This window comes from Sinohyriopsis cumingii, chromosome 2, assembly GCF_028554795.1.
Source record: "Sinohyriopsis cumingii isolate HCF-2022 chromosome 2, ASM2855479v2, whole genome shotgun sequence".
NCBI classification, from domain to species: Eukaryota; Metazoa; Mollusca; class Bivalvia; order Unionida; family Unionidae; genus Sinohyriopsis; species Sinohyriopsis cumingii.
The window spans coordinates 143,268,608-143,285,186 of record NC_142962.1 but is presented as its reverse complement, the minus strand read 5'-3'; the positions used below and the strand labels follow the sequence as shown (position 1 = coordinate 143,285,186).

The 16,579-nt window shown below is 35.9% G+C and overlaps 1 protein-coding gene across 2 annotated transcripts in view; it reads left to right on the top strand.

Annotated features, from left to right (window-relative positions):
* LOC149805991 (set1/Ash2 histone methyltransferase complex subunit ASH2-like) overlaps positions 1-16,579 on the top strand; it is a 172,536-nt gene that overhangs the window by 127,144 nt on the left and 28,813 nt on the right. The window contains exon 15 of one of the 2 annotated variants that reach the window (XM_089950801.1): positions 2,730-2,855. The exons of the other annotated variant lie outside the window; for it this stretch is intronic. Within the exon in view, the coding sequence (XP_089806927.1) occupies positions 2,730-2,759 (30 nt within the window). The 3' untranslated portion in view covers positions 2,760-2,855. Of the gene's footprint in view, positions 1-2,729; positions 2,856-16,579 lie in introns of those variants that run through there. 2 annotated transcript variants of the gene reach the window in all.

Below are 16,579 nucleotides of genomic sequence, written 5' to 3'. Positions count from 1 at the left end.
CAATTAAATAGATATTCATGAATGTCTCAAAAATAATCTTCAATCACAGCAATTCACATGGGAAGATCTTGCCGCTGGCTTGGAAGAAGTGTTTGCACAGCTGAAACCAAAAAAGAAAATTGCAATCACAGCCCTGGAAAGCGCAGCAGCTGCTCTGACTGTCAAAAAAGACATTGTAGAAATGCAAAATATGCCATTCCCATCCTAAAGGTCCATCAGCAGCTTCTGTTCAGATGAAGACCAAAGATAAAAACATCTAAGACAAAGGAACTTATCCTCGAAGCAGCCAGTATTCCTAAATCAGCGCATTTTAATCAACTAGGATGGCTGTATATAAAACAAACGATCAAGAAAAAGTCCTGAAACTGCCAGAAGAGCCCAGTCCCAAGTACAATAGACTGCCACCTCCTGTAAAGCTCAATGGATGATTTTTGATAGTCCCACATGTATGACTATTCTAAGACCCTCCCACTTTAAAACTTGGGTTAAAAAAAGACCTTGAAAACAGATTTCAAAAACATTGAGGATCTTTAGCCCTAGTGGCTTTTTAGGGAATTCATGGGAAAGAAAATTGTAATGGGGATGAGTGTAATGCTTTTGAAGCTGCCTTGGAAGATTTTAATGCCAGAAACACTGATTGTGGTGCTTAAATGTAGAAATACTTTGTTGATAAACATGCAACTCCAATGAAGACCCTCTGATGAGTTTTATTCACTACCAAATATGGGGAAAGAATGGATAGTTCCGATCTGTCAAATTGGGTACATTGACCAGTCAAAAGTAGGTATCAAGTGCATTGTATAGTTGCAAGCTGATATCCACCATAGAGCGTCTGCCATGGAAGTGGGAGGTTGTGGGTTCGAACCCTGGCTGAGTCATAACAAAGACTTACAAAAATGGCACTAACAGCTGCCTCACTTGGCACTCAGCATTAAGAGGTCAATGTTAGGACTGGTCGGCCTGGTGTCAGGATGATGTGACTGGGTGGGACATCATGCTACGTGTCTGCGGCATGATGCCCCAATGCTAGACATCACTATAAACTGCTGCACTGCAGACATCGTAGCGATATGACTGAAAAATTGTTAAAGCTACGTTAGAAATCCTAATCACATACACACATCCACCATATTTGCTCACAAACATGAGACCATGCTTGATCACCTCATATTACCTTCCAGAGGAATGTGAAAGATTATGCAGAAAATCACTGAAAATTTATCACAAAAATGGTTTGCCGTTGTACTTGGGGCACATGAGATGCTGACTGCCATTATTATAAAAGGATTCAAGAGTGATTTTGTTTTTTTAAAATTCTCAAACCAAAATGTCTGCATTGGAAGTGATGCATTATTTATAATCATATTTCATATATAAATACACAGAACTGTTTTTAAATAATGATAGTACAGTATTTGTTGTGCTTGTGAAATTGTTGAATACAATTTTATGCTAATTATATGCTTATGTTCAAATTGTGTATCTTACTGGAGCCATAATATTACATGCAATACAGAAACTTGTGTGCACGTGCTGTTTATCATTGTACTTTTATTACCTTGGTTTGTTTTTCTTTTAACAATTAAAATTTGGAATATTGGAATCCTGCATCAAGCTTCATTAGTGTTAATTTTATTAAAATTTTCAAACTTGAGTATTGACTTGTAGCTGATGTCCAGTTGACAAAACATCATCCTAAACTTTAAATTCTGGATTGTCCCTAAGCCTATTCATTCATATATATATATATATATTTCAAAATTTAAATTTAATTATTATGAATACTGTTTTTATTTTGGAAAGTTTTCAAAAAATATTTTAAATTTATGAAGAAGTGAAACTTGTAAAATATCTATTTTGTCTTGTAAATCAGCCATTGATATAAATTACAGATTTTAAAACACCTGCAAAATGTTATAACATCAATGTAGTAAATTAAAATGAGTCACACTAATTAGCAAACAAAGGTCAAAGTTGATGCAGATATATCCCATTAGCGTCCATGTTATTGCTTATTTCGAAGTGCCATTATTATTTCCTTCTTTTTTAGGACATTGTGGTGAATGATCATTTTAAATGTTTCTGATATAATTTAAATTTACTGGTTTATCAATGATACCCTTATGAAATGTTTCATCCGTCCAACTGAGGAGACATGTTAACTCCATCTAAGAACATATAACATTTTTTTCAATCACTCAGTCAGCTCTTGGTATAAAGTGTTTATTTATTTATTTAACTTTAATATATGTGTAACTAAACATAATTAAATTATTAATTGTAGATATAAAAATACATGTTTTATTCTTATATGCCAATTATACATCAAGATATAAATGTAACAGGTACATAACGAAAGCTTTATTATATATTTTTTAAACGTATTTAAGCCATACAAGAAAATCTGATAAATAAATATGCATAACTTTGCAAGAACAAAAAGATTTTGTTATTTTGTTTTATTCTAGCAAAATATTATCTTCTAGTTTGCCAGGATGGTATTTCTTCCACATAGATTGCCAGCAACATGTTGTAACTTATGACTTGAATTTTGCCATCAAAAATACTAATTTCATGAATATATCATTGTGGGTAGGAATTCAAGCTTTTCTTTAATGCCTGATCTAAAAGAATATTTCAGTCAGGTAAGAATGTTGCAGAAATATTGTAGAAAATATTTTCGAATGAATCTGTTGCTAATGTTACTGGATCCACCATTTTTATGATAGATTGTAAGCCACAGCAACAACAATAACTAAGTGGGCGGAGCTTATTGTTCAAAATTGGAACTGTCCATTGGAGCCTCAACCAGAAAAGAAACTTACAAGGAAAAAAGATCAAAATATAGACCAGCAGATCAGTGAACTCATGGACAGGTGACAGTGCATCAGAATTTGTTAACAACAGCATCATTGTGACAGATTACCCTCATCAGGTTAAATGTTAATTGTTTATTATGATAGATTACAGTAATCAGGTTAATGGTATATTGTAAATTGTGACTGATTACCCTAATTTGGTTAACTGAATATTGTATATTGTGACTGATTACCCCCAGGTTAATTGTGTATTGTACTTGTAAATAAGAACAGGAATTAGATCAACAGACTGCATGCATTTCATGAGAGGTCTCAGCTGATCAGGGGTCACTAAAAGGTTAATCAATGCATGTGATCCAGTAAAATTTAGCTTCTGTAAGTGGACAAAGAAAACAGCTTCTGAAACAGATATTAAGAACAATGAATTTTAACAAAACAAATGATAATCAGTTTTTTTTTAAAGCTCAACCCATTGTAGATGTCCAGGCATCTGTTAGTGCAAGTTTGTTATTGCTTCTCCTCCAAACTACTTGGAGGGGCCCCGAGTGGCCGAGTGGTCTAAAGCGCTCTTCGTTACGGATCACTGCCATCTCACCTCTGTCTGCGGCGGTTCGAGTCTAAGATTCAGCCAATGTGGGCATGTGAGAAAGCTTGCCAGTAGCTTCTCGTGGGTCGGTGGTTCTTTCCGGGGTTTTCCGGGTTCTTCCTCCACCATTAATACTGGCCGCCATGTATAGCCTATCGTGCTGAAAAAATGGCGTTAAACCCCATAACAACAACAACCAAACTACTTGGAAATTGCAGTGAAACTCTACACACACACATTCATCCCACAGTCATGCTGGTTAAAAATGAAAGTGGTCCCATTTGGACATCCACTATGGCCATCAGTGTCCAGCTGAAAATGTTATTACTACTCTTGAATATATGGTAATATTAAAATGATTTTTTCTTTAAAGACTTATCATGTCTAGTTGGTCCCAGTTGAAAATAGTCACAATGAAATCTCAAGTCAGACTCATTGTGGCCCTCTTGAAAATGTTGTGCGTGTGTGTGGTGTGTGTGTGATTTAGATTTTTAACGTAGCTTTAAAGAAAAATCAGTCATAGCACTACGATGTCTGCAGTGTGGCAGTTTATAGTGATGTCTAGCACTGGGGCATCATGCCGCAGACATGTAGCATGATGTCCCACCCAGTCACATTATCCTGACACTGAACCAACCTGTCCTAACACTGACCTCTTAATACTGAGTGCCAAGTGAGGCAGCTGTTAGTACCAATTTTGTAAGTCTTTGGTATGACTCGGCCGGGGATTGAACCCACGACCTCCTGCATCCAAGGCGGACACTCTAACCACTAGGCCACCGGAGTGGTCTGAACATTTTTTTTATGGCGCTTGTGCTGAATTCAACTTTTTGCTAAAAATAGACCATGACATCACTGTGCCCAGCTGCCGCCATATTGTTTTCGGACAAAGCACGGAGAGATGCTTAAAAGGTGCATGAAAGGAACATATATAAATATCTTTGTGTGTGTGTGTGTCCTAAATGAATGTGTTGAAACAAGTAATATTCATTTATATCTATCTACTTTGTTTCCTTTTCAATTAGTTTTTGTATGTAATATGTGTATCATTTTAAGGGTGGCTGTCATCATTAGGGACAGCAGTTTTTGTATTGCTGTTTCCATCAATACATACATACAATTATACTTCCGGACAAAATGTAATTGTATATATCTTTTAATTAAGGGAGTGTAATATCCACGTCATATAAATATAATCAACCAGTGCTGCTCTTTTCAACACCATAACTCTAATGAACATAATGCATTCTTTTATGTTCTAAACTGTAATTCAAAATTACGATTTGTTTGTAAAACAGACATTGAAATAAATATATAAATTTTCTCTCCTTTTTTCTTAACTTTCTTACCGATTAACACATCAAATCAGAAAAGGTTAATAAGATCACTAATGCATAATACAAAAACAAAAGCAAAAATCAAACAAACCCAAAACAAACATTAATACATTGTTTTTAAACTTAAAGAAAATATATGCAACATTTCTAGATTCTACATGCATAATATTGAATCAACTAAGCAGAGCGTAATTTAATGCTCTAAATAAAATATAAGAAATAGTCACTTTCCTACATACATCCCTCTCTATTTGTATGTTAAAACATGAATCTCATATAAGAATACTTCATCAACATTATTTAATTGGGGGGGGGACTGGCAGTTCCCTTGGAAATTTCATTTCAAAATATTCAGGGTATATATATCGGTGATGAAATGCAAGGAATTTGTGTATTATACTGTTCTAGAAGATTCATCGAATTTTATTATATGATTTATACAGTCTGCAGGCTTTAGCACCACTGTAACTAAATATTGGAATGCACATCAATATTCAGATGAACAAATTTAATGCCTGGTACATGGGTTTCAGTAAGAACAATAGTAAGAATAAATAACATGGAAAAGAAGACTAAATGCCTTTACGCAGGTTCGCCAGGTAAACTGATATCACTGCTTGTGACATTTCACAGGGGCAAAAAGTACAAGGTAATCTTCTTGAAGTTGACATGGCATTTACATTTACACCAAAAAAGACATCATTTTAATGTCTGCTTGACCCAAAATGAAAATGGACCCCCATTCAAGGGTATCTTAGATGTGATGGATTTGTGATGGGGATGCATTATTGGAGTAAGCCAGAGGCTGAGCAGATAGATATACATTTGCATTTTCACCATAATGTTTGCTAAAATATGAGGTGTGTGTGATTTGGATTTTCAACGTAGCTTTAACGATTTGTCATATTGCTACGATATCTGCAGTGTGGCAGTTTATAGTGATGTCTATCACTGGGTCATCATGCCGCAGACATGTAGCATGATGTCCCACCCAGTCACATTATCCTGACACCAGGTCAACCAGTCCTAACACTAATCGCTTAATGCTGAGCGCCAAGCGAGGCAGCTGTTAGTACCATTTTTATAAGTCTTTGGTACGACTTGGCCGGGGATCGAACCCATGACCTCTTACATGCTTGAGAGGTAATATATGGAATATGAAAGCAGTTCTCACTCGACATGTTGGCTAATAAGGAATAACAAGTGGGTGGGGAACACTGTCATGGTGAGGATTTATACATGTTCTGTCACCAACTTCATTTCATTAATACCTCTCATCCACTCCATCTTAAGTATATTATTATGTTTTTGAAAGCCTTCTGTATTTAATTAGCATATTTATAGGGCAGTAAAGAGCCATTAAAATCACTTACTGTCACTTCATACATACAATCGTATAAAATTTCAGATTTAAATTTATATGCTATAATATATTTATTTATTTATTTATTTATTTATTTATTTATTTATCCATCCATCCATTCTTCCTTCCTTCCATTCTTTCTTTCTTTCTTTCTTTCTTTGGTTCATTCTGCCATTTTAAAAATTTCAGCTACATATTAACATGGTACTTGTATTCACTTGAAAGTGCAAAAAGAAACAATCAGTTAATCTCATTTTCCAAGGCCCATAAAATGAGATAATAATGCACAAGTGTAAAACAAAGTCTTTCTCTGAGAAATGAGGGATTTTCAAACTATAGCTCTTCTCTTGTCTCTTCCGAGTAAAGATGGAAAATATAATGAATGCCAGTGGTTGATCAATGCGTATCATGAAAACTCATATCAGTCAGTCAGTGTATTCACCTTTGCTATTGTGGAGAGTACTAAAACAACCAGTTTTAAATGACAGCACCAACTGTACATTAGGTAAAGGAAACAAATTACTCAAAAACTTGACCACATGCCAAGATCCAAAGTAAAAAGCATACATTGCTTGTTGTATATTCATAATAATAATACCTCTCATAAACCTTTGAATTGAAGGCAACTCAGAACGCCAGTTCAGAGATAATTATTGTAGAGTTGTCATATAACACTGTATTATTTACCAAGTATTACAAGATTACTAAAGTATGTCACAACTGTATCTTCAGATGCATTAACAGGAAAGCTTTCTACCCTTCTTCAACAACAGAACACCAAAGGATCCAGTTTCATTATGCAAGTTGCCATAATACCATATATACTCACTTATAAGTCAAGTAAAAATGCAAATGACAAGTACTCTGATTTGCTATAGCATCATACGCCTGCAGATCAGGGTCTGTGTTGTTCTACTGATTCCTCCTAACAAACTGCACAGACACAGATCTGCCAGCACATTATGTTATGGCAGATCTGGGTTCATGCAGTTTGCAGTTGGTCTTATCTTATAAAGGCGTACATACTGCATTTTAAATTTGCGCCTTTACCCCTTGAGTTGAGTTGAAAAGATCCATTGCTTTTGCAGAAAGTCTTCTAACCTGGTAGTTTATCCCAATAGAATAACACCTATTACAAGAATATAAGTAAATCGTTGCATCAAGGGAGTCTGGCAGTAATCGAAACTACCAGATATAATGAAATGAACCCCACTCCCACCCCTAATATGGGATTACCGTAAGAGCTGTAAAAGCATGGTCAATCATGACCATATTCATACCTTATGTACACACTTATAAGTATAGTCAAACTGCAAACAGCAAAAATCCTGATCTGCCATAGCATAATGCACCTGCAGACCAGGGTATATATTGTTTGCTCAAATGATCACTCCAAACAAACTGCACAGACCCAGATCTGCTGGTGCATTGTGCAAAGTCAGATCTAGGTCTGTGCATTTTTTTGTTGGACTCAACTTGTGAGCAAATAAAGATGGTAATTTTCATTACTAAGTGGAAAGAAGCAATTTTATATGCCACATACTAGTGCCAGCTACAGGAAAAAGCATTTCATTATAAATGCAGATTTCTTTAATTAACATCCACACAGTAGATTTTGAAAATTCCTTAGTAAAAATCAGCAGAAGTAATAGATTTAGAAAGGTCATCCTGGATTTCCTTGCAATGAGCAGCACTAGAATTTAGGAGAATTATAACACATATATTGTGCTGTTAGAATACCAGTATGTTTTTTCTGTACCACATAATAAAAATTGCAAAGTATTCAAGATGGTGGAGAGTTCTAAATAGTTAATGTATGATGATTGGATTCTTCAGCTAGCCAGTGGCCACAAGTAGATTAATTTGAATCTGTTGAAACATTGCTTGCTGTCATCTTTGTATGCATCTGTATGAATAACAAAGTCAACTATTCTGGGTCTGAGCTTTTTAACATTACAATGTGTATTTTCAGATTAAAATTTTGTCTCAGGGTTATTGTATCACATAGGTTTATATATGCATCAAATTCAAACACAAAATTTGTTCTTTGTGCTTTGTTTCACCGACAGACTCCAGGCCAACATACCTATCCGACCTCACCCATATGTACACACCAGCAAGATACTTACACTCCTCTTCTGACTGTCGTATTTTCATTATTCCCACTATGAAAATGAAGTCATATGGACAACGTTCTTTTGCATACCAGGGCCCAGATGCGTGGAATGAATTGCCCACTGAATTTAGACACAAAGACATAGTGATCCCATTAAAGAGTGCTCTTAAAACTCGCTTATTTCGACTGCAAGAACAAACTTAAAGACCTAATAATGTTCCCTACTTTAAATATTTACAGCATGTTTTTATGTTTTTTAATTTCATGGCGTTTGTTTTCTGTAATAATGTTATATATGTTTTTTTTATGTTATAGGTGTTGTCTAATGTTGTAAAGCATTTAGAGCTTCTAAAGATTAGACATTATACAAAGTCCTCATTATTATTATTATTATTATTATTATTATTAAATTCTTAGTTCTGTTCAAGACCAATAATTAATCTCTTTCCTCTAAGAATTATTCTAAGGTATCATCTAATAAACCAATAAGGGATGCTGTCCACTAGAAAGGAACTTTTTAATGGGCATCTGATTGGCACAGTGTGTATGTATGTATGTATGTATGTATGTGTGTGTGTATATATATATATATATATATATATATATATATACTTACACTTTTTCCAGCATAAAATTTGTATTTTTTGCCATAAATCAGGGAATATGAACAAGCTGATGATGTGTCAAGACAATAGGAGTTACAAATACTATGTTGTCTGGGCAATCAGTACTTTTTATAATTATTTTTTTTTTCAAAACTGTTGTAATATCCTCACATCACAGTACAATATAAAACCTAAATTTAAACAAGAAAATTTATAAATTGTTACAGTATTACATTCCATTCAAATGTTTGTATTTTTATGCACATGTTTGAAAATGTTCATGTACTGGAACACTGAAATACACATCTTAGATCAATAGAAAATCGTAATTCCAAACCAGCTGAAACACGATCATGTTAAAAATGTTCTTGAGCCATTTAAAGTCTTTTAATTTATGACCGGTCTGAATCTAATTTTAGGTTTTGGTACCATGAACAGATTTAAAATACCCCACCCCCACCCCGTGAAGGTATAGTTCCTCTCCATAACATTTTATCTACTTTAATTGATACTGTTATAAACTTTCCATGTCACAAGTATCACTCTCTACAACAGCATGCATATCACATTGCTATCATTGTTTTGTGGCAAATACTCATTAATGCACACAGAGGTGCAATATTTCATTTATTCAGTTCACCCAGTTTTTCTCACCTTTATTGGATGTAGGAGGTCATGGGTTCGATCCCTGGCTGAGTCATACCAAAAACTTATAAAATTGTACTAACAGCTGCCTCGCTTGGTGCTCAACATTAAGAGGTTAGTGTTAGGACTTTTCGGCCTGGTGTCAGGATAATGTGTCTGGGTGGGACATCATGCTACATGTCTGCAACATTATGTCCCAGTGCTAGGCATCACTATAAACTGCCACACTGCAGACATTGTAGCAATATGACTGAAAAAGTGATAAAGCTACATCTAAAAATCCAAATCACACACACACACTTTCTGACCTTTATCCAGTTGCTAAGTCAACCATGCTAATTGACAGACTGTTCACAACACTATGCCTGGAAGAGTTATTGGACTTTACAAGTGCTTTTGTCAGTTGTCAGCAACTTACTTGACTTTGGATGTGTGCTTTGTTCTTTTTTTTATGGAGGATATTTCCACATTAGCACCAGCACCATCAATATTGAAACCCACAAAGTCTGACATTTCAGTCAGATGGGTTGAATGTTTGTATATTATCCTTTTTTGCAGCCACATGCCTAACAGTGCAGCTGTCCTGTATGACTTGATGAATACTATTCATAGATTGGCTGCTTTATTAAAAGTATCAACAGTATAATAAATAGTATCAGCAATATAATACACAGCAAGTTCATTATTCATTTTTGAGAGAAAATACTCAACAAAATACCATACACACAGTTGAAAATCTCTGTATACTTGCCACCTCTTGTTAGTACAAAGTGAAATATGATGAGGTGTGGGAACAACTGCTTTGATATTGCATGTGTCTAGTGATTTTATGGATCTTTAAAGAGCAACTCTCAAGCAAGTGTGAAAATGCTAATTTGTTCATGTGATGCCAAATGCTTGTGAAAAATAATGCTGCCTTTCTGACATAAAGTATGGCTACAATAGCAGGGATCTTGGAAATCTTATCACTATTCCTTCTAAACAGAAAGTCATATTTCACCAGGAGACTACAGATGATGTCTGGTTGGTCCAAAATGCAAGATGATGCCAGTCTGACATCCAATATGGCCACCGTAGCAGTCATCTTGAAAATCTTGCTATAGCTACACCTCATAAATATAGTCATATCAACCTTGCTTTTTACCAGGAGATGGTGTCTGATTGGTCCTAAATAATTGATGATACTAATTTAACATCCAATTTGGTCACCATAATGGCCATCTTGAAAATAATGTTATAGCTACTCTTCCTGATTCATATCAACATGGTGTTTTCCAAATGCTGATCTCACAGTGTGACCACTATGATGGTCATCTTGAAAATCTTGCCATCACTATACCTTCTGAATGCATCATCATAACAAGATTTTACTTAGTTGAGATATTTATCATTTATACAAGTGAAATAAAAACCCAAACTCTCATTATATTAAGTCTTAGATATGTACCTTGAATTCAGTACATTGTAACAGGTATTACTAAGGATTTAGATAATATATCTACAATGCCACATTTGTAACAGAATAACTCCATAAGTCAGTGTGTGCATGGATCACATAAACGTGAGTTTAATGTTGAGGGGTAGTTGTGCATCATGCTTAGCTATTGTTTTACTGCTTTTTTTAATCATGTTGAAAACTGTGCTTATCTTTGTTTGCAAATAGTATTTTTATGTTTGTGCTGCCAGTTTTATAGTACACCTTTCGCATGATGGTGTGGGGTGGGGGAGCGGTTATTATTGCTAGAAATCTCCCTTGTTATAATGCATATCATTCACATGTCGGTGGGGGGGGAACTATTATTGCTACAGTTCTCCCTAGTTTAATGTGTATCATTTGCATGCTGGGGGTGGGTGGGTGAGGGAGGGGACTGTAATTGCAACAGCTGTCCCTGGATATAATTCCCATCATTATAATGCAATTATGAGTATAATGCAGTACTGATATGGGCCATGGAAACAAATTAAACAATTCTATATTAGTCTTTAGCAATATATTATGGGTTCAAAAACAACAAGATGAAGCCTTGTAATATATCATTAATATAACCCTGCCTTATAGAGGTTTGGATAGATGTTGATCTTCATGTCCTTCTGTCCATTCCTCCACCAATGTGTCAGTCCATCTGGCACAGTCCCATTAGCACAACTAATCCTGCTGTTTTTGATGGACTGCCAGGAAACTTGGTCATTATTGTGGTCATCATCTAAAGATACATATATGGACAAATCCTTTTCCTTCTGCAGTTTTTCTTAGTTATTGTTCTTTTTGCCTTGTAGCTTTATGTAACGTATGACATAATCTTGCTATCTCAACCAGTCCAGCAGTTTTGGGGATAGATTGCCACCAAAGTTAGTAATTATTATGATTAATCAGAAGCTATGCATTTGGCAAATTACTTTTGTTCTGTCAGTTGTTGTTGATTTTATTGCCTTGTTTGTCTTGAAACTTAGTGCATTGTATGGCAGGCATATTAGCACAACTAGTCCTTTTATTATGGTCATCACCCAAAAATGCACATTTTGAAAACTTGCTTTGCTGCTGCAATTTTTGTATTTGTTATATCCCTTTTTTGTTTTGCATCTGAATGCAGACAGATTTTTGTGAATACAACTTGCTTGCAATTTTTTTCTTTTTGTGGAGGATGGGGTTGATGTGAATTTTGATGCATAGTATTGTCATTATTTAAAGATGCACTTACTGAGAAATCTTAGTGCTTCCTTGATTTTTGGCTGACCCAGCTATAAGGCCAAGTGAGCTTATGGTATTGCCCAGTGTTCATCATGTGTCATTCGTTGTCCAATGTGCATCAGTCGACAATATTTTTTTTCCACTCTGGAGTCCATATTTCTGATCCAGTTTCAATCAAACTTGGAATATAGATTTATATCATGTAAATCTCAGACAAGTTCAATAGTGAGTAATACCCTTGATTACACTGGACAACAAATTTTTACAAAAGTCATGTTACTGAAATAAAATTAGTCAATTCTTATCAATTTTTATGTGCTGAACACGAATATGACAGTCAAATTGCAAAATTGGCTCTAGTTTTTTTGTAATCTGCAAGAAATTAATGTTTACATAACGAAATGCATTCCAATAGTAAAAGGTCAACTGTAATAGCCTACCTATAAAAAATCAAGTCATTGACTACATCTTAGATTTCTTCGCCTGTCTCTTGTACAGCTGTTCGGGAGCATCTCTGAGGAGTGTCCAGCAGTAGTCAGCCAGCATTGTAGTGGACCATTTTCCCTGGTATCTTTGTTCCATTGTTGCGATATCTTGATGAAAACGTTCGCCGTGTTCATCACTAACAATACCACAGTTGCTAGGAAAGAAATCCAAATGGGAATGAAGGAAGTGAATCTTTAGAGACATATTGCAGCCAAGTTTCTTATACTTCATCAACATGTCTTCTACTAGTTCCTTATAGTTTTCTGCCCTAACATTTCCGAGGAAGTTTGTAGAAACTAGGCGAAAAGCATTCCATGCTTGTTTCGCGTCACCTTCCAGCAAGTTGTTGAACCGGTCATCTTTGAAAAGCTCTCGAATCTGAGGACCCACAAAAACTCCCTCTTTAATCTTTGCTTCGCTGAGTCGAGGGAATTTTTCATGCAGGTATCGGAATCCTGGCAAAGTCCGGTCAATGGCTTTCACGAAGTTCTTCATCAAACCTAGTTTGATGTGAAGGGGTGGTAGCAAGATTTTCTGAGCCTCAACCAGAGCTGGGTGTTGGATATTCTTCTCTCCAATGGCTACATTCTGCCTGTGAGTCCATTCCTTCCTCATGTAGTGCATTTCCCTTGCTCGGCTATCCCACTCGCATAAGAAACACATGTATTTTGTATATCCTTGCTGCAGTCCCATTAAAAGGGCAACTACCTTCAAATCACCACAGAGGTGCCAGCTGTACTTGTTATACTCAATGGAATTCAGTAGCTGCCTTAAGTTATCGTATGTCTCTTTCATGTGGACAGCATACGCTACTGGAATAGATGGAAGAATGTTTCCATTGTGCAAAAGCACAGCCTTGAGACTCAGTTTCGAAGAGTCCACAAATAGTCTCCATTCTTGTGGGTCATGAGTGATTTTTAAAGCATTCATGAGGCCCTCAATATCGGAACAGAATATCAGATTACTTTCCTTTCTGAAGAAAGGCTCCAATTGCTGGTGGCGCTTTCGATATGCAGTAATTGTGACATCTTCTTCTAGAAGATTCCATTGTTGGAGTCTTGATCCTAGCAATTCTGCCTTGTTCTTTGATAAGTCCAAATCACGAATCAGGTCATTTAGTTCTTCCTGTGTTATTCTGTGTGGGGTTGATGATGCACCACAGTGAAAATCTGGATCACTGCATGCTGATGGACCAGGAGAAGAACAGGTCGACTCACCTTTGTCTTCGTCAGATGAATCAAGAGAATATTCTGCTGGAGGTTCTGGAATAGGAAGTCCCTCACCATGTGGAACTGGTCTCAATGCAGACGGAATGTTTGGGTAGACTATTCTCGACTTCTTTCGCTTCGTTATTCCGCCGGAAAGAGGAGGAACCAAGCAGAAGTAACAGTCATTTAGGTGGTTGCTTGGCTCTCTCCACACCATTGGGACTGCAAACGGCATTGATGACCTTTTGCAATTCAACCACTGTGAAAGCTGTGTTGTACATGTAGCACAGCATATATGCGGAGCCCAAGGCTTGTCTTGGTCACCAACCTTGCATCCGAAGTAAAGATGATATGCCTTCTTCACTTGAGAATTGATACTTTTCTTCTGGTTGGCAAATGTCACTTCCCCACAAATATAGCAAAAATTGTCCGCGGTATTAACACACTTTCGAGGCATTACTGTTCTTTATTGTACGTAAATGGATAAAATAATAAGTTTTATGTAACAGTAGCTTGAACTGTCTCGCACAACGTCTAAAATATTTTAAATGCTGAACCTATCTGATTGGGCTTTATATAGTACACTGCTTACGTCAGCTTCAGCAGCCGCCTGGCATTAGTATAATAGGCCTACACATGTATAGTACACTGCTGACGTCAACTTACTTCAGCAGCCGCATGGCATTAGTATTGCATTGCATCAGAAAATGATGCAATCAACTGTGGATGATGTGAGCATGATGGTATTATGCAATGTTACATCATTATTCCGGATGTTGCTGCAGTCCTACTGGAGAAATTTACACAGTGAAACATAGAAAATGAGGTATATGAATATCTTCAAAACGAGAGCCAATACAAATTTTTCACGGTTATATTCGTGTTCGGCACACCAAAATACTACAGATTAGGGCCTTTTCAAGTCAGTAATGATTTCACTGTTGACCAGTGTTATGAGATGATCTTGCATCTGATTTGTTAACCTTGTTACAACTCAGGAGGTTATGTTTCTGATTTGATTTTGATCAAACTTGGCATGTATACTTATATCATTGGGATCTCATATGATTTTAGTAATGAGATAGATCCATGCATATAAATGAGCTGATCTTGTATCTGATACACTGAGCTTTTTAGCACTCTGGATGCAGTACTTTTGATCCAATTTTGATCAGACTTTAAATATGTGCTTTTATCATTAAGATATTGTACAAGCTCAGACATGAGAGAGATGCATGCATAATAATGAATTAATCTCAAATCAGTTTGTTTGAACTTGTCACTCTGGAGGTCACATTTCTGCTCTGGTTTTGATCAAACTTTAAATGTGGGCTTATATTATCAAAAGCTTGGATGGGTTCAGTAATGAGTGAGAGCCACAGGTATTAGTGATCTAATCTGCAATCTGATTGGCAGAGTTTGTTACCATGCTGGGAGAGGTTAATTAAAATCCAACAGTTTTGGCAGGAAGGTAAAATTATTTTTGAGGATTTTGAAATAATAAATACTGTACATGTACATAAAATTAATTGCTTTTTCACTATAGCATCCTGAATTAAGAAACCCAGTGTAAACTCCAGTCACAATGTACTTAGAAATTTTTGTTCAGAAAAGATTCCTGCTGACACCACATGTATTATCTCTTCAATAACAAATGCAAAAAATTTAACATTTTTACAAGCTATTGCAAGCACAAAATCAACAGGCCTAGATAATACTGGACCACTTCTCATGAGGGCTGCAGCAAATATGATGTCTGACAGATTAACTTACTTATGTAGTCTGATTATATCCACCTCACTGTTACCCCAGACATAGAAATTGGCAAAAGTTACCCCCAAGCACAAGCTTGGCAGCAAAGAAGATATCAATAACTACAGACCCATATCTATCTTACTAACTCTGTCCAAACTGCATGAAAAACAACTTCATGACAATCTTTTGCCGTACCTATCAAGCATTAGCCTAATTCACCAAAATCATTCAGGATTTAGAGAAAACCACTCCTGTGAGACATCTCCTTGGTCTCCATGATAGATACTGATGAAGGAAAATGAGATGGATCCATACCAGCTGATTTTAGAAAAGCTTGTTGATCATGATATTCTTATCAATGTGACAATTCAACAATTACTTGATATACATCATATCTAACAACGAGAAGAAAGTGTGTCAAAATAAATGGCAGTTTTCTTAGCAAAACAAAAAAATTGCACCTCTCCCTTAGTGATTTGTGCACAATATAGCCCAAAAACACAGACTGCACTAAAAGCAAGTGCATGACTTTGAAGAAGGGGGTGTCTTCCCAACTAGACATTGAAAAGATGGTGTACGGTGAAATAGTGGCACTGTTTAATTGTTGAATACTTGTTTTATAATTCCACTGGAAATAATAATAAAATAAACAGCATTATTTAATTATTTAATTTGTCAGTATAAATTACCTTTTCTTTCAAGATAACCAATCTCCTGAAGATAGGGAAAAACATAACTCCAACAAGTTTCAACACATCATGTACATGTGTGCCTCATTGTGTACCAGTAGAAATTTTGTTTTATGTCACTGCTTTTTGCACAGCATAACAGGTTTCATCATGACTTTCTTCACTTTCAGCAAATAAAGGGTAATTTCTTTTTGCAAAAATTAAACCCATGCCTGCCACCACATTATAAGCGTGTTTGTAAGTTTTCTGGAGGAGAGTTATTAAGGGAGTGGTGTACACAG